Source organism: Amphiura filiformis, chromosome 2, assembly GCF_039555335.1.
Source record: "Amphiura filiformis chromosome 2, Afil_fr2py, whole genome shotgun sequence".
NCBI lineage: Eukaryota > Metazoa > Echinodermata > Ophiuroidea > Amphilepidida > Amphiuridae > Amphiura > Amphiura filiformis.
In genome coordinates, this window is record NC_092629.1 from 43,998,147 (window position 1) to 44,021,613 (window position 23,467).

The 23,467-nt window shown below is 37.6% G+C and overlaps 3 protein-coding genes across 4 annotated transcripts in view; 1 reads left to right on the forward strand and 2 right to left on the reverse strand.

Annotated features, from left to right (window-relative positions):
• LOC140146256 (quinone oxidoreductase-like) overlaps nt 1-13,157 on the reverse strand; it is a 31,538-nt gene extending 18,381 nt beyond the window's left edge. The window contains exons 1-6 of one of the 2 annotated variants that reach the window (XM_072168038.1): nt 12,951-13,157; nt 12,883-12,896; nt 4,841-4,979; nt 3,962-4,114; nt 2,703-2,866; nt 1,992-2,043 (exon numbers count right to left, since the gene is read on the reverse strand). In XM_072168038.1, coding sequence (XP_072024139.1) covers nt 1,992-2,043; nt 2,703-2,866; nt 3,962-4,114; nt 4,841-4,930 — 459 coding nt within the window. In that variant the 5' untranslated portion in view covers nt 4,931-4,979; nt 12,883-12,896; nt 12,951-13,157. The remainder of the gene's footprint in view (nt 1-1,991; nt 2,044-2,702; nt 2,867-3,961; nt 4,115-4,840; nt 4,980-12,882; nt 12,897-12,950) is intronic. The other variant, XM_072168039.1, reaches the window with a different exon arrangement.
• LOC140146264 (intraflagellar transport protein 20 homolog) overlaps nt 1-23,467 on the reverse strand; it is a 225,158-nt gene that overhangs the window by 57,307 nt on the left and 144,384 nt on the right. The window lies entirely within an intron of this gene.
• On the forward strand, nt 9,064-23,161 carry LOC140140869 (uncharacterized). Its single transcript, XM_072162619.1, is given in 3 exon segments — nt 9,064-9,318; nt 20,331-20,988; nt 20,990-23,161. Coding segments are annotated over 3 exon segments (2,703 nt in total). The 3' UTR covers nt 22,780-23,161.

Below are 23,467 nucleotides of genomic sequence, written 5' to 3' on the forward strand. Positions count from 1 at the left end.
CTTCATTGGATAGCAATAAGACAACATACAGGGAAGTGCTGTTTCAGTAGATAGCAATAAGACAACATACAGGGAAGTGCTGTCTTCAGTAGATAGCAATAAGACAACATGCAGGGAAGTGTTGTCTTCAGTAGATAGTAATAAGACAACATACAGGCAAGTGTTGTCTTCAGTAGATAGCAATAAGACAACATACAGGGAAGTGCTGTCTTCAGTAGATAGCAATAAGACAACATGCAGGGAAGTGTTGTCTTCAGTAGATAGCAATAAGACAACATACAGGGAAGTGTTGTCTTCAGCAGATAGTAATAAGACAACATACAGGGAAGTGCTGTCTTCAGTAGATAGCAATAAGACAACATGCAGGGAAGTGTTGTCTTCAGTAGATAGCAATAAGACAACATGCAGGGAAGTGTTGTCTTCAGTAGATAGTAATAAGACAACATGCAGGGAAGTGTTGTCTTCAGTAGATAGAAATAAGACACATACAGGGAAGTGTTGTCTTCAGTAGATAGCAATAAGACACATACAGGGAAGTGCTGTCTTCAGTGGATAGAAATAAGACAACATGCTGAGAAGTGCTGTCTTCAGTAGATAGCAATAAGACAACATACAGGGAAGTGCTGTCTTCAGTAGATAGCAATAAGACAACATGCAGGGAAGTGTTGTCTTCAGTAGATAGTAATAAGACAACATGCAGGGAAGTGTTGTCTTCAGTAGATAGCAATAAGACACATACAGGGAAGTGTTGTCTTCAGTAGATAGCAATAAGACACATACAGGGAAGTGCTGTCTTCAGTGGATAGAAATAAGACAACATGCTGAGAAGTGCTGTCTTCAGTGGATAGAAATAAGACAACATGCTGAGAAGTGCTGTCTTCAGTAGATAGCAATGACACAACATACAGGGAAGTGCTGTCTTCAGTAGATAGCAATAAGACACATACAGGGAAGTGTTGTCTTCATTAGATAGCAATAAGACAACATACAGGGAAGTGTTGTCTTCATTGGATAGCAATAAGACAACATACAGGGAAGTGCTGTTTCAGTAGATAGCAATAAGACAACATACAGGGAAGTGCTGTCTTCAGTAGATAGCAATAAGACAACATGCAGGGAAGTGTTGTCTTCAGTAGATAGTAATAAGACAACATACAGGGAAGTGTTGTCTTCGGTAGATAACAATAAGACAACATACAGGGAAGTGCTGTCTTCAGTAGATAGCAATAAGACAACATGCAGGGAAGTGTTGTCTTCAGTAGATAGCAATAAGACAACATACAGGGAAGTGTTGTCTTCAGCAGATAGTAATAAGACAACATACAGGGAAGTGCTGTCTTCAGTAGATAGCAATAAGACAACATGCAGGGAAGTGTTGTCTTCAGTAGATAGCAATAAGACAACATGCAGGGAAGTGTTGTCTTCAGTAGATAGTAATAAGACAACATGCAGGGAAGTGTTGTCTTCAGTAGATAGCAATAAGACACATACAGGGAAGTGTTGTCTTCAGTAGATAGCAATAAGACACATACAGGGAAGTGCTGTCTTCAGTGGATAGAAATAAGACAACATGCTGAGAAGTGCTGTCTTCAGTAGATAGCAATAAGACAACATACAGGGAAGTGCTGTCTTCAGTAGATAGCAATAAGACAACATGCAGGGAAGTGTTGTCTTCAGTAGATAGTAATAAGACAACATGCAGGGAAGTGTTGTCTTCAGTAGATAGCAATAAGACACATACAGGGAAGTGTTGTCTTCAGTAGATAGCAATAAGACACATACAGGGAAGTGCTGTCTTCAGTGGATAGAAATAAGACAACATGCTGAGAAGTGCTGTCTTCAGTAGATAGCAATGACACAACATACAGGGAAGTGTTGTCTTCAGTAGATAGCTACACGACAACATGCAGGAGAGTGCTGTCTTCAGTAGATAGCAATAAGACAATGAATTTTGTTCAGTATAGATTAACTACGCTTATAAATCAACTCACCGATCCACTGGCTCCGTGAACCAGTACTGTCTGTCCTGCCTCTGCACGCGCCCTAATAAAACAATTGATGAGCAGAATTCAGCTTTAATGTCTACATTTTAAATCCAATTGTTACAACACAATGATCATTTGTGTGAAATGTTTGTAGCAGCTCGATACTACAAGAAAGTAGGCTAAAAAAGTCCCATTTGTGAGCTTAGCGATTTTAGCCTCAAAAGTGCAAATTTCCGCGTGCTTTGCGCGCATTTATTCTACTTTTACACCATATTTCATCAGTTTAACTACAAAATAGCAACATTTTTCGTGCGTTTCGCGCGCAATTGTACCATAAACTTATTCTGTTGCCAAAAGATGCTGCATTGACTATACTTCAAGAATTTTTTTCCAACTCCATCCCCCCAATGTCAAAAAGAAATCTACACCACTTATCACTACCTAATCTTGGTGCCAATAGTACTACGGGGCCAAATTAGTTGCCATCCAAAATCTGGGAAATAATATCCTGATTATAAAAGTTGGTCCCTTCTTTCGAGGAACAGGAACACAAATCCATAAACCCCTATGGAAGACATGATCTTAATCTTCCACAGAGGGAGTGTCAATTTCCAATGGGGTTACCATTTGAAATCCGTTGTGTGGGAGATTAAGGTCACATCATCCATAGGGTGTATGGATTTTAACTGGAATAGCCAAATAATAACAATTACTTACCTCTGAATAAGAGCTCTATAAGCAGTGAAGTATGGTACACCTAAGGCAGCGCCAGCTTTGAAGTCTAACTGATCAGGCAGCAAGTAGACATTGTCCTCTGTTGATATGGCATACTCTGCATATGTACCGGTTACAGAGCCAAAGGTGTATACTCTGTCCCCAGGCTGGATGTGGTGAAAAGAAATGGACAAAAACAAGTAGTACCGTAATTTTTTCTGATTATATTGAACAGATACGGACTGTCACAACAATTTAACAAAATAAATGTAATATCAAAATAAAGAAATTAATGAAAATATATAAATAAATACAGTACTGTATCTATTTAAAGGCCAAGTAAAATAAATAACATGTATATCGTCCAGACTTTCTCAATATTTGGTGAGTCAGGCCTTTTTTATTTGTTAAATTGTTACAAATTTACTATTCATTTCTGTGTAAGATTGCAATTGCAAAGGCTTTGTCAACACATCATAAAAATGGGGAGGCCCCTAATACTTTTGTTATTTATCCAAAGCCCTACCCCTAGCTTGAAGAAAGTGTTTGCAATGTGTTTATAAATGATAACCAAGAACTTCTTAACGTGTCTTTTCATCACAACAACTTTAGAAACAAAGTAAGGAAGCAAATAAGATAAATGACAACAATATTTGAAAATCTCCAAAAATCGGTGAGGGCGGGGATGATTTACTTGTTATTTATTTTGCTTGGACCACAATTAGAGTATCAAATATTGATTTAATTATGTCAATTTAGGCTTGATCATGCCATGGGGGTGGGGGTAGAGGTAGGGGTAATATATCCTGCTCTCCCCCCATTCTATGCCCAGGAAGCTTAAAGGCATTCCTACAATGCACTATGATTGGGAAATTTGATCAATATAACGCAACCTTAAAGGCAAAGTCCCCATTGCCACACACACAAAATGGTAATTTTAAAACTGCAGCCAACGAGCTAATAGTTGAGACTTATAACTTATATTTGACTTTCTTACAGGAAACATTCATATCGTCCCACTGCATTAATTTTATTCATGAGTCTCAATGTTTTGAATGTTAAATAAAAGGATGAAAACACCAGATACATGCAGTTGCACACAATCCCAATGCAAGGTATGGTCAACTGTACCACATGTGTACAAAAGCCAGACATACCATTAGGTCAGAAACCCCATTGGGTTATGGGAATGCTTTTAAACATCCTCTGTTCTATGCCTATGGATTTATGAGTTCACTTCCTTTCCTTAAAACTACCCTTACTTTGAAATTTGTCACCGCTAGGCCAATTTTGTGCACAGTTCCTGCGCAGTCTGTACCGGGTGTCCACGGTAGGCTCATTGACTTAGCATCTCGACCTGTCCGTTTGTATGCTTCAACTGGGTTCACTCCTGATGCTCCAACTTTGATTAAAATCTAAAACAGTAAAAGCAAGTGAAAGGCATAGTCAGACAAGCTAGTCATGCAAGGGGCTATTCCATTTGAAACATATGTACACGTCCTATAGAAGACAAGCATGACCTTAATCTTCCACAAAATTCACCATAGTAACATAAAACACACATGGTGGGGGGGGTGTCGGGTGCAATAATTATGAGTCTTGGAGGTCAAAATTTGGGGGGCAAGATTTTTGTGGCCAGCCAAAAGAGGGGGGGCAAGCAATCGTTGGTGAGCTGAGAGGAGGCAAGCAATTTTGGCAAACATTCACGTGCCTATTAAATAATGCTCTAAAAAGGCTTAGGAAAATAGTACTGAAATGCTTAAATATGCAAATTTTCCTGCTCGCTGCACTCGCAATGTATATCTAGACCATTTAAATGTTTGCATGCATAAAGGGGGGGGGGGATTTTTTGGCAGGTAGGGGGAATCATCTTTTGGCATGCTGATAGCGCCAATCTGGCTTGAAATGTTTAGGTGGGGGATACCTGGTCAAAATTGTTAAATAGTGGCTGAAAAGAACAAAAATGGGTCATTTTGCAGAAAGGTGCCTCCCTGTCCCCCAGGGATTTACACCCATGCCCAGAATTATTGCACAGCCCATGTCAGCAAATATGTATTGGGCATATGAGAAGGGGAATTAGAGATGATATCAAAACGTGATCGGCAATCAACCGCCAGTCGAGTTTTGATTTCATCCCTTACCTGGTTGACTTGAGGTTCTGGTATTGTCACATCTGGATGGACCTTTAACACTTCAGGGCCTCCCCACTCTGTAACACGAACAGCTCTCATGGTCGAGATGAAAAAAGCACACTTAAAGAAGATGTCCAGTCTCTATTCACTGCAACAGTACAATGAGAAAGTACACAGTGACACGATCTGGTCAATGGAGGCCAAATGAGGCATTTTTGAAAATTGGAGTTACTATTTCCTTATACAAACATTATCATATACTGCAAACAACCAAAGGTCGAGCATACTTGGTTCTAAAGATATGAAGTTTTGTGATGTCTTTTTTCTGAAATGTATTCTATTGGTTTTTTTACTCCATATTTTTATGCCTTTATCTCAATTTCAAATTTGCCGCATTTGGCGTCCGTGGACCAGATCGTTTCACATATTACTGTTACTCCAGATATTTGATGTAGAATATAAAGTATTCCTTAATCGATATCAATTCATTTTTTATCAGTTTTCAAACAAATGTTTGTTGATGTGATGTAGAATATCTGGTATTATCGATTTTGGGTCATTAAATATGGCCAGCCCTCGAATTAAGGATCTAAAGGGGCACAGCAACTTTTTTAGGGCAAGTTGATTAATTGCCTTGGATTTTCACTGGAAAGGCGCAAGGCAGCACAGCAGTTTGCAATATTTCAAGAGGGCATCATGGCAATTGTTGAAAATTTGAGAAGGGCATCAAGGCAATTTCTCAAAAGCAAAGAAAACACACACAAACAGTCTGATAGATGCATTTCATAATGAAGGGGCAGGGCTGGGGCACCGACGACAACTTCATTAGAGGGCATGACAAGTGACTGCCGTCGGTTAAGGACATATTTTGAAGGCATTACGGCAGTGGGGGTGGGCACCCACAGCATTATGTCGTGGGTTAAATCGAGGGCTGAATTATATGGCACAACGGTATAGGAGGATCTGTATAACAGATCGGGTGCAATGCAATTGTTCAATCAGAGTGAGCACTAAAAAATTCATGACTCCTGTAGCTTAAATATGCAAATTTTGCTATTTATTCACATTTATGCAGAAAATGCGCTCGTTTTTTTCACAAAGCTGCATAAAGGGGACAATATTTGATATTATATGTAATTTTAAAGACAATCCATATCCAAAACCAATAGGGTTACCCCCTTTGAAAATGCATTATTCACTTAAAAATGCATTATTCACTTAAAAATGCATTATTCACTTTAAAAATGCATTATTCACTGAAAAATGCATTATTCACTAGAAAAAAACCTATCACTACCGGAGTTTGAACCGGGGACCTCTGGTACAAAATACGACGCTCTAACCAACTGCGCCACGCAGGCAGCTTGTAATTTTGGAAGGAATTTTTAAAGCTTTATAGTGTAACGGGATTTCCCCTCTATAAATAGCGTGTTTTTCCATTATTTTGCAAGCCAAATAATCACGTGTTTTTGCGGCTACATCAAGGTATTTTTTGTACCATACTTCAGTTATATTTAGAAGTTATCCATTGTATTTAGCGCGTACTGGTAACGTTGTAAGCTGTTGTACAGGAAGCGGCTTCGCCTTTGTGAAGATTCAGCAATCGCGGACGCTGATTGGATGAAAGTCAGCTGATCCAAACTTTGGCGTGGGTCTGGAGGTGCGCGATTTGAGAAACTTGTCAGACCGAGAGACCGACCGACTGAGTGCAGACCGTGTGACGTGATGGATGGGGGAGTGGAGGACGACCAAGATGAAGACAATTTCGACGGGTGGACAGATATATTTACCTTTGTGTGCTTTTCTGAAAGAGAGACGAGAGTTTGGAAGAGATGGAGATTACTGTGACAATATTTTCGTGTGGAATTGGAAAAGACCAAGTAAAATTGACAGCAGCGAATGGACGATACAAATTTACCAAGTTGACGAGTTTTAATTGTGACGACATTCACTTCGTAGTATGAGAAAGATTCACATTTTCCCTTTATATTTGAGTGGATATTATCGCCTGGATTGGAGTTATATCTTCAATGGAGTTTTGGCAGCTCATGACGTACGCAATGGACATGATATTTTAATGATAATTCAACTTCAAGTGATTTAGCGAAGACGCCGTTTTCTTCCATCGCATGTATTTCTGCAATGGACATTTCGCAAATTAAAAAGCTGGCCAGCAAAATGTCGGATTTTAATTACTTCAAAAGTGCACTTTCGCGACAACGACAGACAAGCAAGATCGACAGGCGACAGCATAATGGACATTGTGTGTATATTTTTAATGTGAGTTTATGATCTTTAAATGTAAACAAACAAAATTGTGCTTCTTGAGGGGGGATGAGTGAAACAAAATGTTTGCCTAATTGGGATGTGTTTGTTTTGAGCAATGTTTTGGCTTGTATTTGTTTTGGACATTGTTTTGATGAGTAAAAATATCTGAAATTGGGTCAGAGTTCAAGTTTAGGTCATTGTTTGGCAGGGATTGGGTCAAAACCTTGTGGAAAGTAAATTGGGTTAAAATATTATGTTTTTGCAGAACAAGCAGCACAGATGATTGCAAATTGTCATGACATTTTGTGTACAGAAAGTCAAACTTTGTGTAAATAAATATTTGAAGCTATTTTATCATGTTGATTGACATTTTGTAGCAAAAGTATGGTGCGCCAAAAGTGTCATAATTGCGATTGTGAGCATGGTTCAGATATTGTGCACTTTGCGTAAAAGTAGGCCAGGTTAAAATAATGTGGGACTTTAAATAACATGTAGTTGCATAATTTACCAGATTTGTGCATGCTGATTGCGTAATCATATTTTTGGTTTAGGCTAAATGCTCTGTGTATATTAAAGTATGTAGTGCACTATTTGATTCAAGATTTGCATAATCTATCAGTGTTATATATTGGATATGTGATGGTGTCATATTTTAGGCCTTCCCTTACCTTAAATGGTTGTGGTGGAGACTCTTGTGCTTCTGGGTCTCTCTTGCTTTAATTAGTTGGAAAGTATAGTAAAATTGTCAACTTCAGGTCTTCTTGCTTTCACTAGCGGTAGTTACCTTTAAGCCCAGTAAAGCACCCTTAATATCCAATTGTATTTCTGTGTGCATTTTGTGAATGAAAGTCCTTGGTTTATGTAAAATGCTCAATTTGTGAAATGTATAGTAAGCTGTTTTTATCAAGATGTGTATTTCTAAACAAAGTATGGCAAGCCATTGTTGACAAAATTAGCATTGAAATTGATGGTTATTGTGTGACAAAAATAGATCATTTTACATTATGTGATAAATGATACAGTTATTGTTGAAACCTTGTATTTGTGTGTGTTGAAATCTGTCAAATTGAGTATTGGATAAAATTACACGGGATTTGTGTACCAACTCAAAAATTGTGTGTTGATGAGTAAACAGGTTGTATTTCATTAAAGACACGCAAAAGACAGAAGAAACCCGAAGTAGAGATAGTAGTAACACTGACGAGTGGCTACGGCGTATTACTGATATACCGGAAGTTTCACTGACTTCTATTTAAGCCCATGCAGACTCCTCATGCACTTTTAAGTCTGTAGTGGTCATAATGTGTCATTGTATAAAAAGCTTGTTTTTATATAAAAAGATTGTCTTTCAAGTGGAAATCTGCGCAGTGGTGCAGAATGTGTTGATGTGGCTCCCAGCATCAACTCCCCAAGGTTGTGCGCAACATAGATCTCCATGAGGACATTCGTTAAACATGTGTTCAGTGTGTACATAGTGGTTCCAATCCCCAAATCAAAGCCTCCTAGGGCTGACAAACTCAGGCCCATTTCTTTAACAGACTGTTTTTCCAAAATCAGTGAAGGGTTTATCACTGACTGGGTGCTGGAGGATATTCAGGAAAAGATTGACCCCCAACAGTATGGTAATATTAAGGGCATATCCACATCGCACTATTTGGTCAGCCTTCTTCACTCAATTCACCAAGGTGCTGACAAAGTCAACAACATTGGAACGGTGGTTCTGACGGACTTCTCAAAGGCGTTCGATATGATTGACCACAATATCCTCATTAGTAAGTTTATCCGCCTTGGAGTCCATGAGATCCATCGTTCCATGGTTGTGTGACTTTGTCAGTAACCGTGTCCAATGTGTGCGCTATAACCAAACTCTCTCTGAGTATAGGGTCCTCAATGGAGCTCTTCCCCAGGGAACTAAACTTGGTCCCATTGGATTTCAAGTGGTGATTAATGATGCAGCCCAAAACATGGAGTCTGATATCAAATGTTGGAAGTATGTGGATGACTTGACACTTGCAGAGAATCGCTCACATCCACAACCAAGCAAGCTTCAGGAAGAACTGACTAAGTTCAATGACTGGACTAACACCAACAAGCTTAGCTTAAATCCCTCCAAGTGTCAAGCCATCCAGATCTGCTTCAAAACAGACCCTCCTGCTCATTCTAATTTAAATATTTCTGGCATCCCCCTGAATTTTGTCGATGAAGCAAAAATCTTAGGCGTGTGGATCCAAAATGATCTCCGTTGGAACAAGAACATCTCTCAGATCACATCTAAAGCAAACCAAAATTATACATGCTGCGCATGCTGAAAAAATTTGGCTTTAATGAAGATGAGTTGATCACCGTATACAAAGGCTACATTCGCCCTCTTTTAGAATATGCTGATGTAGCCTGGCACTCCTCACTCTCTGCTGGTCAGAGTAGTGCCCTGGAAAGGCTACAACGTCGTGCATGCAGGATTACGCTGGGCCAAAATTTCACCTCCTATGCTGAGGCCTTGCGGACTTGCGAGCTTGAGTCCCTGTTTGATAGGAGAGAGAACCATTGCCGCATGTTTGCCTAAGGGCTTGCCAACTCATCGCGTACCAATGATCTTCTCCCCCTACCAGACAGGCGTGTCATGCTCGCAATCTCCGCAATGCGCATCACTATTCCCAGCTGCGTTTCAGAACATCTCGCTTCAAAAACAGCCCCATCCCTATTTTGTTGATGCATTAAACAAGTAGGGCGCCGTTTATTCGGGTTTTCCTGCATGCACGCACATTTCAGCTTTTATATTTATTGTGCAATAATAGTGTGAATTTATAGTATTTACTTGTGTCTGCCATTTTATATGTTATTTTATATACTTTTTTCATATTTATATCAATTTTAATGAATGCTTTGCTTTTACTCTGTACATTGACATGTAATTTGACCTTCGGGTCACAATATGTTGGTTTTAATAAATATACTTATATATACTTATATACATGTAGGCGTAATATGGTTTCAAAAATAATGCTTGCAGTGTGCATTCATAATGTCATTTTTGTGAAATAATTGTAAATGTAATATTAATGTTGGCAATTGCGCTTTTGTGGTTTATGCATTTAGGAGTTGCAGATTAGGCGAGTTGTGAGAGAGCTTTTTGTGAGAGTTTAGGGACGCGAAGATCTGAGGCGCTTAAATTGCAAGTTAACATTTGTGTACAATGTTAGAGTCGTGTATTGTTCAGGATTGTGTAAGATTAAAATAGTTGGAGAATTGGCGAGTTCATGGTAAAAAGGTGCTCAGGTGATACCAGTAGAAAGAAATAGTGTACAGTTGTAGCAGACAAATTGGATTCAGGAGTAAGGTAAAAGTCAATTGTTGAAAGGTTTGGCATTTGAAAGAGTTTGTGCATGAAGTTAATAGTGCAGTGACCTTTGTTTATGTATTTACATGTGTCAGGTGCTTTGATGAATCCTAAAAAAAAGTACCATGTATTACTTGTCATTGTATAGGATGCTTTGATGAAACTCAAATAAAAAGTATTCTTTGTAATGTTAATTGTGAAACTTTATGCAAAATGATGTAATGTGTCATAGAACAAAGTATGGTAGGCCATTTGCATCATAACACAGCAGATAAAACACACTGTTGCTAATTGTTTAATTAAACAGCTGTGCATTTTACAATCAAATCATTCCTTTCAGTCAGGTATGGTAAGCCATTTGTGACATAAACTGTTATTCATGTAGTAGATTAAGATGTATTTTGTAGAGTAAGAACTTTAATAAAACTTGTTAACAAATAATAATATTCATTGTTTATTGTCTTTATAAGCCTGACCAGGATTCCTTTGACGGATACCTCGGTGTGTTCTGCCACACCAACTTACCCTGATGGTGGCAGTATTTCTGTTCACATAAATCTGCGCATTTAGAAACCAGCCTTCGCTACTTTATATTTTACCCTAAAAGGAGGGGTGGCGCTGCTCCAAAAATTGTGGCAAATCCGCTCGGCCATTCAATAAAAATAGGGTCAGCCAGCCCCACCCCCCGTTCCTTTTACAATAGTAACTGAAGTCTCTTCAGCAGTTATTGCGGTTCGCTCTTTTCATACAATGTGAATGACGCGAAACCAAACTAGCTTTTGAGGAGACTATAATTATCTATGATAAGCCTGTCCAGAATTCCAGAAATTGGTAGCCACCAAGGGAGGTATATCGGCATGAATTCTCTGATTTCTTCGGAAATACATCGACTTGGAGCGTCAAATTTCAGAATAGGAATAAGAAAAATATGATCGATTTTGTGATACAAAAAACTCATAAAACAATGACAAAAATCGGGGATGATGTTGTCGATCAGGTTACAGACCTTTAAGTGAATAATGCATTTTTAAAGTGAATAATACATTGAAAGGGGGATTTGAGTGCACAGATTGAAGCTATTATAGCAGTAACCGAATACGATCTAGTACTAGGGAGGCCCTAGATGCCGATTATTACGTAAATAAAGCGTTCACAAGCAGCTTGTCAATCCAGAACTTGATCCAGAAATTTACTTTGTACTTCTGAGTTGACGGACTATATAGATGCTTGCTGTTAGTATCTCTGTGTTGGTAGAGCCCCTCTGCCATGTTGAGTAACGGCATATGAACGCGTTCTTTTGTGCCTATGTAAATTAGTCATTGTGTAAAGCTGAGTTTACACTCATAGGTTACTCAATAGACTGAATCCTTGTCGTTAATAGTAATACCAATTGCGCAAGTTATGTATATGTCAAAATAGTTAGTGAACGTAGACAGACCAAGGGTCTATAAAGTTTGTCACTTTTGCAAAACAGTGAATCGCAGGCTTGTTAAGTATGCCGCACTGATCATGCATGCGATTCAGTTTTCTGCAAAAGTGATTGAGTAAAAATGCATCTTTTAGAATTGATTCGAAATATAACCAACGATTGTGTGCTCTCAAATGGGTTTTATTAGCGACCTGACACACATTTATATTGGTTCGATCAAGCATTTGAAGTGCTTCAACTTTTGTACTGGAATTGTTCAAACATGCTCTACCAGTTTTTCAATGTAAAGTGCCTCAGGCCCTGTGGCTGCCCCAGGGGGCGGGCAAGATGCTGAACAGGCTTTGACGAGAACCAACGTAGAAGGGGTGGGGATTTCTTGCCCCTCAGTCCCTCCCCCCCACTTTTGAAGAAATAAAACCAAATTGACATAAATTTCCACTTTTTGCGGCAATTTTGTGCAAAATTTGTCAATTCCCCCTAGTACAAGGAACTTATACGATGTCCTCATTCACAAACTGATACTATCTATATTGGCGAGCGGTCCGAATTTTGAGCCATAAGTTTACGTGGTGAACTAAATTCCCCCCCTCCCGAAAAAAATTCATGGTGCCGCCACTGCTCAGGCCTTAAAAAAGTAAAAAATGTTATATGGCCTGAGTTTTTTTAGGGCTGTAGTGTAGTAGCCCGGGGCCAGACCGTCTGCGATAATCAACTTTTGAAAAGCACCCTAAACAAGGATTTAACCCTTGGCTAAAATGACACCCTAAACAGGGATTTCATTCCTAACATCAAATTTCATACCCATATATTTCATTTCCGCGTATTTAGCAATTGCAATTTTGCTAACCTTTTTTCTAATTTTTCATGTTTTTGACACCCTAAACGCGACACGCGCATGATCGTGCCTACCAACTAAAAAACGACCCTTTTACGCGTTTTCATTATCGCGGATGGTGTACAGGCCACAATGGGAGTGACCCCCCCCGCCGGGTGTAGTAGTAAGTAAGCTTAACTTACATGATGTCAAAGGTAGCTCAGTTTAGACTCGCTTGCCAGTCCTATATACGCCGTACCTATGTATATTGAGCTCAGTTGCTGATGATGCTGATACTAGTACATGTACATTTCGTTATTGTAGATTTGAACTCAATCGGGTTATTTGCGCCAGTACTCACTCCTTTGTCATATTTCACCTGGATATCTTTGTTCAATCACAAAACGTTATATGCTTCACTGCATCTTAGTTATTTTCTATAAAAATGAAGTCTTTTTTTTAATTATTTTTTTACGGACAGCTCGTTTAAGAAAAACAATAAGGGCGCATTACACTAGATGATTATTCAGGTATTTGACACCCGCGCAACCGTAAATTGTTTGGTGGCGTGCGCCCTTAATTACAACTTCACTGCACAGAGAGCTCGTAACCCAATTAAAAAAAATGACCGGGTGTTGAATTGAGAATTTGTTTCAAATTATACATAGTGATTTTTTGGTTCACACTCAGTAACAGCCCTTCTATTATAGTTGCACTTGCGTGCGAGTGAGTCTGAGTGTGATACTTATATAGAAACGCATTCAATTCAAAATCGACGAATTGGCACTCACACTGTCACAAACAGGTAAGCTTAACGCGGCTGTGTACTCTAGACATTGTTTCTTTCGCAAAATTGAGTTTTTTTGATATGTTTGTACTTTGTTATGTTTTTTATAAATACAAGGAATAAAAATCCAGATTTGTAAACTCCAACTGTAATAATTTAAGGATTTTATTTCCCTATTCCACTCGTGTTTGAAATTGAAAAGGAAAGAAAATCTTTGTTGTACCAGCAGGGTGCACGCGCGCAAAACGCATAGCGTTGCGTATCGCGAAATTTGTTAACGCACAAATACGCTACGCATACGCGACGCTTATCTGCATGCGTGGCGCATCTTATGGAAACACCACGGAAGCACTGATTTCACAAAAACCTAGTGGTCAAATGGCTCCTTTTTAGCTGTTAAAATGTGATTTTTTTCAAGTTCTTTCCCCCGATTTAAATATCAAGTTATGAATGGATTTTGCTCAAACTTCTCAAGGGGCTGTGGATTAATCCGATGTTCCCGTAATATAAGGTAGAAAAACAAAAACTGCCGCATTCTCCTGCGAGATTCGATGAAAGTGCAAAATGTGACCACTTTAAACTTCAACGGCCATTATTTCAATGTTCATTTTCTCGGTAAAATGACGATTTAGGTACACGATAACTCAATAAATACAGCATCTATAGGTAAGCAAACATGATCATCGTAAAAAGCATGATCGACTCAAGAAACGGTTTTCTCATTTTTTTATATTTTGGTCTATTTCCGATTTTAGGCATCATTTTGTGCAAATAGGCGTTTGTGAATTTCAAAAAGTTCAATTTGATGCCTTATATGGTCAATATCTCAAAAACTAAGGCCGATATCAAAAAAATAAAAAAAACGTTTTTGGAATGGAACCTCAAGATTGAGCTAAAAACAAAATAAAATATTTTGGAAAGGGTGTTTTTTGTATGATGTACCTAACAAATATTGCCAAAAACTCACTTTTTTTTTTTTTTCTTCATAATTGTTGTTTTACCCCAAATCTGTATGTATATTAAGATTTATTGATGTCTTGCCCTTATAAAAATGTATACTTTTATATGTCTTGCGCTAATAATTACAAAGTTATTGCACTTTTACTACAAGCATGTCTGAGAGTACACAGCCACCTTAAGTTAAAAGTACTTAAGGTTAGCCGAGAGCTTTTCATGCGCTTGATTTCAGCGGGGCGTAAGTTCATACCAGAAACAGCCATGCAGAAAATGAACAAGCGCGTACCTGGGACGTAGGCCTACTTACAATAGAATATCGATCCACGGTCAAGACATGAAACTGAGCTCGTGCCCGGAGCTCGTGAGTCGGTGGGGGGGGGGGGTGGAATGTGTTGATTTTGAATTTATAGCCTTGATATCTTTGATGAAATAAATCAATGCTGCTATTCCCCTGATTACAATGTAATAGGGTACAACAATAACATCAACAACAATATTAAAAAGCAATTAGGCCCTATTTGCAAATCGAATTTGGGAAGAACAACGAGACAGACTTTAGCAGGCCTACAAATTTCTGAATTTAATATATAAAGTGAACAACAATCAATCACGATTCACTGCAGTCAGCGAATCGATCAAATAAAATAAAAAGAAAGGAGCAAGAAAGAATAAAGAAATAGTGAAAAAGAGAAAGAAAGAGAGAGAGAAAGAAAAAGAACGAAAAAGGAAGGAAGAAAGAAAGAAATGAAAAAAAAATGAAAAAGATAAGGAGAAAGAAAAGAGGAAAGAAAGGAAATAAAAATGAGAAAAGAGAAAAAAAAGGAAATTCAGCCTCACGGGGACTCGAACCCACAAAAAAGGTTCACAACAGATTCCCAGTCTAACGCTCTATCCACTCGGCTATACATCGGCTTACTCAATTGCTTGTTCTCAAGCGGATATATAACTTTAATATGACGCAATTACTTGATTACAATCGCGTCCGCACAATGGCTCTTAGAATAAACACGCATGTCCGCGCTGAAATTTTGAACGAACTGATGGAGGAAAAACCTCGTTTTTTGCCATACTAGCTTCAATTTGGAGTGGAAATCAAATGGGATAGCAATTGGCAGAATGTTGAGAAATAATGTAGGTATTCAGATGTCTAAATTAACGTCCCGTAATCAAGATATCGATAATTTTACAAAACAGTTTTTTCTCAGGCAAGATTCTCGAAAATGTTCCCCAAAAACTGGCTTTTAAAATTTAATCGGTACTGTATTTAGTTCTTCCCCATGGCAACATTATTTCTTTAATCGATTTGTAGTACAATGCAAAAAAGAAAAAAAAAATAACTAGAGGTGGTTTAATAAAAGAAAAAAAAAAAAAAAAAAAAACGTCATGGAACGCGTTTTTGATCTTGTGAACATGGTGCGTAAAAGCGGCTTTAAGCGAAGGATTTTCAAATTTATTCTAAAAATTTGTATAAACACACAAGAAAAATGTTAAGCTACATCCAATGCACCAACATTTCACTTGCTGCGATATTTGATTACTGAGAAAACTCTGTTTTAGAGAACAACTTTATACGTCTTTTATACGTTTTTTATACGTTTCTTTGTATAACCTTAAGCGGGTACTACATGTACACCCCTGCCCAATTTTGTGCCTATTTTTGCATTTTTCTCAAAAATTATAGCGCATTGGTGACAAGTAAGATATGTATATTATAGGGGCAAGGACTACAACTACTTCACTGTAAATTTTATTTCAGCACAGACAACAGCTGTGGAGTTACAGTAAAAAATGAGGGAATACCAATATTTGATCAATAAATCAATAACTACTTACCTTGAGTTGCTGAATTTGCAGTTCGAGATGCTTGCCGTAGTTTGATGAGCAGCATGCTTCTCGTGCAGTGTGAAAACAACGGCATCGCGGCAAGATACAGATTTTATCCAGTTTCAGAATTAAACAAAACGACATTGGGCTTTACAGTATATTATTAATACAAAAGAATATTCAGTATTTTTGATGGTGATTTAGAGGTTGTGTTGCGTGTGAATCGGCGTGCTTGACCAAAATCAGAAATAACAACCCGATGTATTTCTCTCATTTTACACGTATAGGCCTATATAAAATAACAGTTTTTAGAGGTGTTTATTTCAGATCTTTCCAAATACATGCATATATCACAAAATAACATATCCATAGATTGAAGGAATATATCAGGGGGCCTGGAAATAAAACATGATCTTTCCAAATTGATAGTCTATAGTAAAGTTTGATTTGTGCTGTGAGTTCGGCTCAAAACATGCATTGGAACAGAATTTGTGACGTCATGGTCATGCATTGAAGCGCTTGATATTATAACATCCGGGTAAGTGGAGTCGATCCTACATCATGGTATTAGTGAGAACGCGAAATCAATGTGGACTGAGTCCACTTGTATGTGGACTCGGTACGAGACCCCATGTCTGTAGTGAGAACACAACCTATGGATGGCATGGGAAATAGTAGTAGTACAAGGAATATACGCTGTCTCTGGACAAAGTATAAGACCGTTAATTACGGCGTCATGACCGTATATGGCCAATTCCACCGTTACGGACGTTACAGATACATGCAACTGGCAACTTTTAAGTGAATAGCACACATGTTTGCTGTTAGTATGCTACTAGTACACACTCTAATGTTCATTATTATGAAGCAATTTTGTTTTGGCTTTCTTAGTTAATTAGCTACAGAAATTAGAAACGCAGCGTTACGGACGTTACAGCGAAAGTGCCTGCCTTTTGACAGATGGTACATATCCTTAAATCTCCATTCAGTTCTGTGTTTTATTTTTTCTGTTAACTACATTGAGCAAGCCCGACTCCATTCTATGTAAACATGAAAAGCAAGTTTGAAATTAATACTCCTGTATCGTCCTACACTGTTGATTTAGTGTTACGGACGTTACATTTTGTCTCAAATGTAACGTCCGTTACGTTTTTCATGATGAAAAAAAAACTGTCAAGGTGCTTCCTCAGATTTTTTTCTTTACTATCTTGAAGTAGGTGTGACATCAATCTATGGAGGCATGATTAGCAAGTTTGAAATAAATGCTCCTGTTTTGAGCAATAATGTTCCAAAATTTTGTTACGGACGTTACAAAGGCACTTTTGGCATGGAATTGACCATATGGGGAATTGTTGAAGGAATATTACACGGTCGAGAATATAGGATCCGTCACTCATTGTTTGGGATCCCTCACAGTCACAGTCTCCCAAAAGATCAAAACACCAAAAGTATTGCATGCACATACTTACTTTTGGTTCACACTCAGTAACAACCCTTCTATTATAGTCTAAGACTGTCTTTTATCATAGATATTACCAGGACAAGAAAGAGGCGGTTGATCCAGCTATCCTCAAATAAAATATGCATGAGACCGCCCATTCAAAATAAATGATGAATCACCCTATTTAGCCGCTTTTAGAATACCACAATGGGGTTTGAACCCATGACGTGTGTGATACACTTAATTTACAGATTGCTCACGAAGTCTAGCCAAGAATTTGCTAACTGATAGCTTCTTATTCTAGGCTAGAGACCATTGCAAGATCTAGTCGGATTCGCTGAAGCATGACACTGTGTGAAGCAATGGAAGTTCATCACAACAGGCGATTGCATAAAAAAAGTTGCTAAAATTACACTTCAGTAAGATCTGAATTTGATGTCAACTTGTCAAAATATTGAAAGAATGTGCTCCCCAAACATGTGGAAAGTAGGCAAAATAATTTGGAAGTCACATAAAGCTGTTGGTCCTGTGTACAGGAAGAGTCAAATCCTGCTGCATGTGCAAGTTTGTATGTCAGAGATATTCAAATTTAGAAGGGGGGCCATCCCCCGTTCTGATATCTACAATCAATCCGGGAATCAATCCTACATGTAGGTTCCAGGATCAATCATAGGTCTGCATGTAAAGCCTGTGTGTTGATACTCAAACAGTTGAGGTAAGCACATAGGAGTCAATGAAGGAAGGAAGGAAAGAAAGAAAATAAAAATTTAGCAGCATAAAAATAATTTATATTTGCTCTGCTTTTAAAGTTTTATGTATAGGGTCAGTGGGCCACCATTTTGTTAAACGTCCAAATCTGTGATATATCTCTTTGAGTAGCTTCATATCCATGCACACCACTCCACGCCATACATAAATTCTGCCAGTCACATTTCCCCAATATGAAATTTTTTTAAAGTAAAATTTTAATTATAATTTTACTTCATTAAAGTTTGGCGGAGGCGGGGTTCGAACTCACGGCGGCTGACTGCTTTGGACACGCTATGAACCCAGCGCCTTAGACCATTCGGCCACTTGTCTTGTTGTAATTCATTTGAAACTTATTTGAAGATATAATCGCAACTTCAACATAGGCCAACCACGTGACAAGCAAAGGCACAAAATGTACCATATTTTGGAATTTTATTTGCCTAAAAACATTTATGTGTATTATTAGCGCTCAATTGTTGTTAACTGCGTGTTTTATACAAAAAAATCCAACAATAAACATGATAACTGGGCGTCTATATGGACAATACATTATATCGATTTTGACACGTGCTTGTGTCTCAGTACATTTCCATGGTCAGTAAAATACTATAGAGGAAAACCTACCATTTTTTTGTATACACGTTCGATGTTTTGATCAAGTATGTGAATATTCGACATTAGACCCAAAATGTTTTTTCAGGAAATAAAAGATTAGATTACCATAAAAACGAAACAGTAATCTTTGGTTGGGTCTAATGTAATATTCACATAGAATTTTCAACGTTTTTTTCTATCATTTTTCTTGCTCAATTAAAAAATATTTTGGCGTATAAAATTTAAATAAAATTCTCTGCCTCTTAAACGACATCAAATGTGCCACAATTGGGTATCACGAATCGTTATACATGTATATGATGTGCAGTTAATATTCATATTTTCTTTTATACAGAGGATGCTTCAGTTTTGACAGGAAAAATATTTTCTTGAAAACCCTCTCACTCGGTTATTTTAAAAAGGTAACCACGCTTCCCTAGAATGTGCAATACATTAGCATTAAAATTTTTCTTATTCTAACAGCAAGCGTTTCTAGAATATATTATGGCGAAATGTGGTGTAATATCCATGCAATTATTTCTAAAACAATTATTTTTACAGGTATCTTTTCTTAAATTTCGTTTCAGAGCCATGAAGACTAGACTCCAATATCAGCATTTACGGGACAGGACATATCAAGTACAGCTTAAGTCAAATTATGCAAACAGTTTTCAACCATACAGATGTATCTACTGCAGACGGTTTTACAGTAATTTGACATATTATGTGAAACATGTGATAAGACATAGAGCAAAATTAAACAGGTACTGGTACAGAGCACAGACTATACATAAAAGGATTTGTACAGTGAAACCATATCAATGTAAATATTGTAGCAAGAGTTTCTCCTACTCAAGTGCACATAATACACATGAAAGGATTCACACCAAAAAGAAACCATACCAATGTAAATATTGTGTAAAACGTTTCTCACAGCCAGGTACCAAGACTGTACATGAAAGGATTCACACAAAAGAGAAACCATACCAATGTAAATATTGTGAAAAGAGTTTCTCAACATCAAGTAACAAGACTGCACATGAAAGGATTCACACCAAAGAGAAACCCTATCAATGTAAATTTTGTGAAAAGGGTTTCTCCCGGGCAGTTAACCAGACTAGGCATGCAAGGATTCACACCAAAGAGAAACCATACCAATGTAATTATTGTGAAAAGAGTTTCTCAGATGCAAGTAGCCAGATTAGACATAAAAGGATTCACACCAAAGAGAAACCCTACCAGTGTAAATATTGTGAAAAGAATTTCTCAGGTGCATGTAAAAAGACTGTACATGAAAGGATCACACCAAAGAGAGACCATACCAATGTAAATATTGTGAAAAGAGTTTCTCAACTTCAGGTCACAAGACTACGCATGAAAGGATTCACACCAAAGAGAAGCCGTACCAATGTAAATACTGTGAAAAGAGTTTCTCGCATGCAAGTCGCAAGACTTCACATGAAAGGATTCACACCAAAGAGAAACCATACCAATGTAAATTTTGTAAAAGGAGTTTCTCACAGGCAAGTAACCAGATTAGACATGAAAGGATAATTCACACCAAAGAAACACCATACCAATGTAAATATTGTGAAAAAAGTTTCTCAGATGCAAGTTACAAGACTGTACATGAAAGGATTCACACCAAGAAGACACAATACCAATGTAAATATTGTGAAAAGTGTTTCTCAACTGCAAGTAACAAGACTGCACATGAAAGGATTCACATCAAAGAGACACCATACCAATGTAAATATTGTGAAAAGACTTTCTCACAGGCAGGTCACAAGACTACGCATGAAAGGATTCACGCCAAAGAGAAGCCGTACCAATGTAAATACTGTGAAAAGAGTTTCTCGCATGCAAGTCGCAAGACTTCACATGAAAGGATTCACACCAAAGAGAAACCATACCAATGTAAATTTTGTAAAAAGAGTTTCTCACAGGCAAGTAACCAAGATAATTCACACCAAAGAAACACCATACCAATGTAAATATTGTGAAAAGACTTTCCCAACTTCAAGTTACAAGACTGTACATGAAAGGATTCACACCAAAGAGACACAATACCAATGTAAATATTGTGAAAAGTGTTTCTCAACTTCAAGTAACAAGACTGCACATGAAAGGATTCACATCAAAGAGTCACCATACCAATGTAAATATTGTGAAAAGAGTTTCTCACAGGCAGGTCACAAGACTTCGCATGAAAGGATTCACACCAAAGAGAAACCATACCAATGTAAATATTGTGGAAAGAGTTTCTCACATGAAAGTAACCAGATTAGACATGAAAGGATAATTCACACCAAAGAAACACCATACCAATGTAAATATTGTGAAAAGACTTTCCCAACTTCAAGTTACAAGACTGTACATGAAAGGATTCACACCAAAGAGACACAATACCAATGTAAATATTGTGAAAAGACTTTCTCACATGCAGGTCACAAGACTGTACATGAAAGGATTCACACCAAAGAGACACAATACCAATGTAAATATTGTGAAAAGTGTTTCTCAACTTCAAGTAACAAGACTGTACATGAAAGGATTCACACCAAAGAGACACAATACCAATGTAAATATTGTGAAAAGTGTTTCTCAACTTCAAGTAACAAGACTGCACATGAACGGATTCACATCAAAGAGTCACCATACCAATGTAAATATTGTGAAAAGAGTTTCTCACAGGCAGGTCACAAGACTTCGCATGAAAGGATTCACACCAAAGAGAAACCATACCAATGTAAATATTGTGAAAAGAGTTTCTCACATGCAAGTAACCAGATTAGACATGAAAGGATAATTCACACCAAAGAAACACCATACCAATGTAAATATTGTGAAAAGACTTTCCCAACTTCAAGTTACAAGACTGTACATGAAAGGATTCACACCAAAGAGACACAATACCAATGTAAATATTGTAAAAAGTGTTTCACAACTTCAAGTAACAAGACTGTACATGAAAGGATTCACACCAAAGAGACACAATACCAATGTAAATATTGTGAAAAGTGTTTCTCAACTTCAAGTAACAAGACTGCACATGAAAGGATTCACATCAAAGAGTCACCATACCAATGTAAATACTGTGAAAAGACTTTCCCAACTTCAAGTTACAAGACTGTACATGAAAGGATTCACACCAAAGAGACACAATACCAATGTAAATATTGTGAAAAGACTTTCTCACATGCAGGTCACAAGACTGTACATGAAAGGATTCACACCAAAGAGACACCATACCAATGTAGATATTGTGAAAAGAGTTTCTCACAGGCAGGTCACAAGACTTCGCATGAAAGGATTCACACCAAAGAGAAACCATACCAATGTAAATATTGTGGAAAGAGTTTCTCACATGCAAGTAACCAGATTAGACATGAAAGGATAATTCATACCAAAGAAACACCATACCAATGTAAATATTGTGAAAAGAGTTTCTCAGATGCAAGTTACAAGACTGTACATGAAAGGATTCACACCAAAAAGACACAATACCAATGTAAATATTGTGAAAAGTGTTTCTCAACTTCAAGTAACAAGACTGTACATGAAAGGATTCACATCAAAGAGACACCATACCAATGTAAATACTGTGAAAAGACTTTCTCACATGCAGGTCACAAGACTACGCATGAAAGGATTCACACCAAAGAGAAACCATACCAATGTAAACATTGTGAAAAGAGTTTCTCAGATGCAAGTTACAAGACTGTACATGAAAGGATTCACATCTAAGGGCGTGTTCTCACTACAGACATGGGGTCTTGTACCTAGGTCCGAGTCCACATACAAGTGGACTCAGTCCACATTGATTTTGCGTTCTCAGTCCACATTGATTTTGCGTTCTCACTAACACCAAAATGCTGATGTAGGATCGACTCCACTTACCCGGATGTTATATCAAGCACTTCAATGCATGACCATGACGTCACAAATTCTGTTGCAATGCATGTTTTGAGCCGAACTCGCAGCACAAATCGAATTTTACTATAGACTATCATGTTTTATTCCAAGCCCCTGATATATTTCTTCAATCTATGGATATGTTATTTTGTGATATGTATTTTGTGAATATGTATTTGGAAAGATCTGAAATAAACAGCTCTAAAAACTGTTATTTTAATTTTATATTTATAGGCCTATACGTGTACATGCTCATAATTGTGGAGACAAATGAAGAGTGTTGTTTCAAAACCCCTTACATCCACTTTTGGCTGAAATGAGTTATTGACATGACATTATAGTGTGGGTAAAAATACACATTTTGGTGGTTGTTTGACCTTCATACCACCTTCCCTTCCGTATATTTCCGTTTGGGAAATCTTAGGAATTTCGAAATCTGAACTTAAAATGAATATAGAATTGTTTTGTTTTAAATTTTTTGAGGTATAATAGTAGCCTGGAATGTTCTTTACCTAAAAAA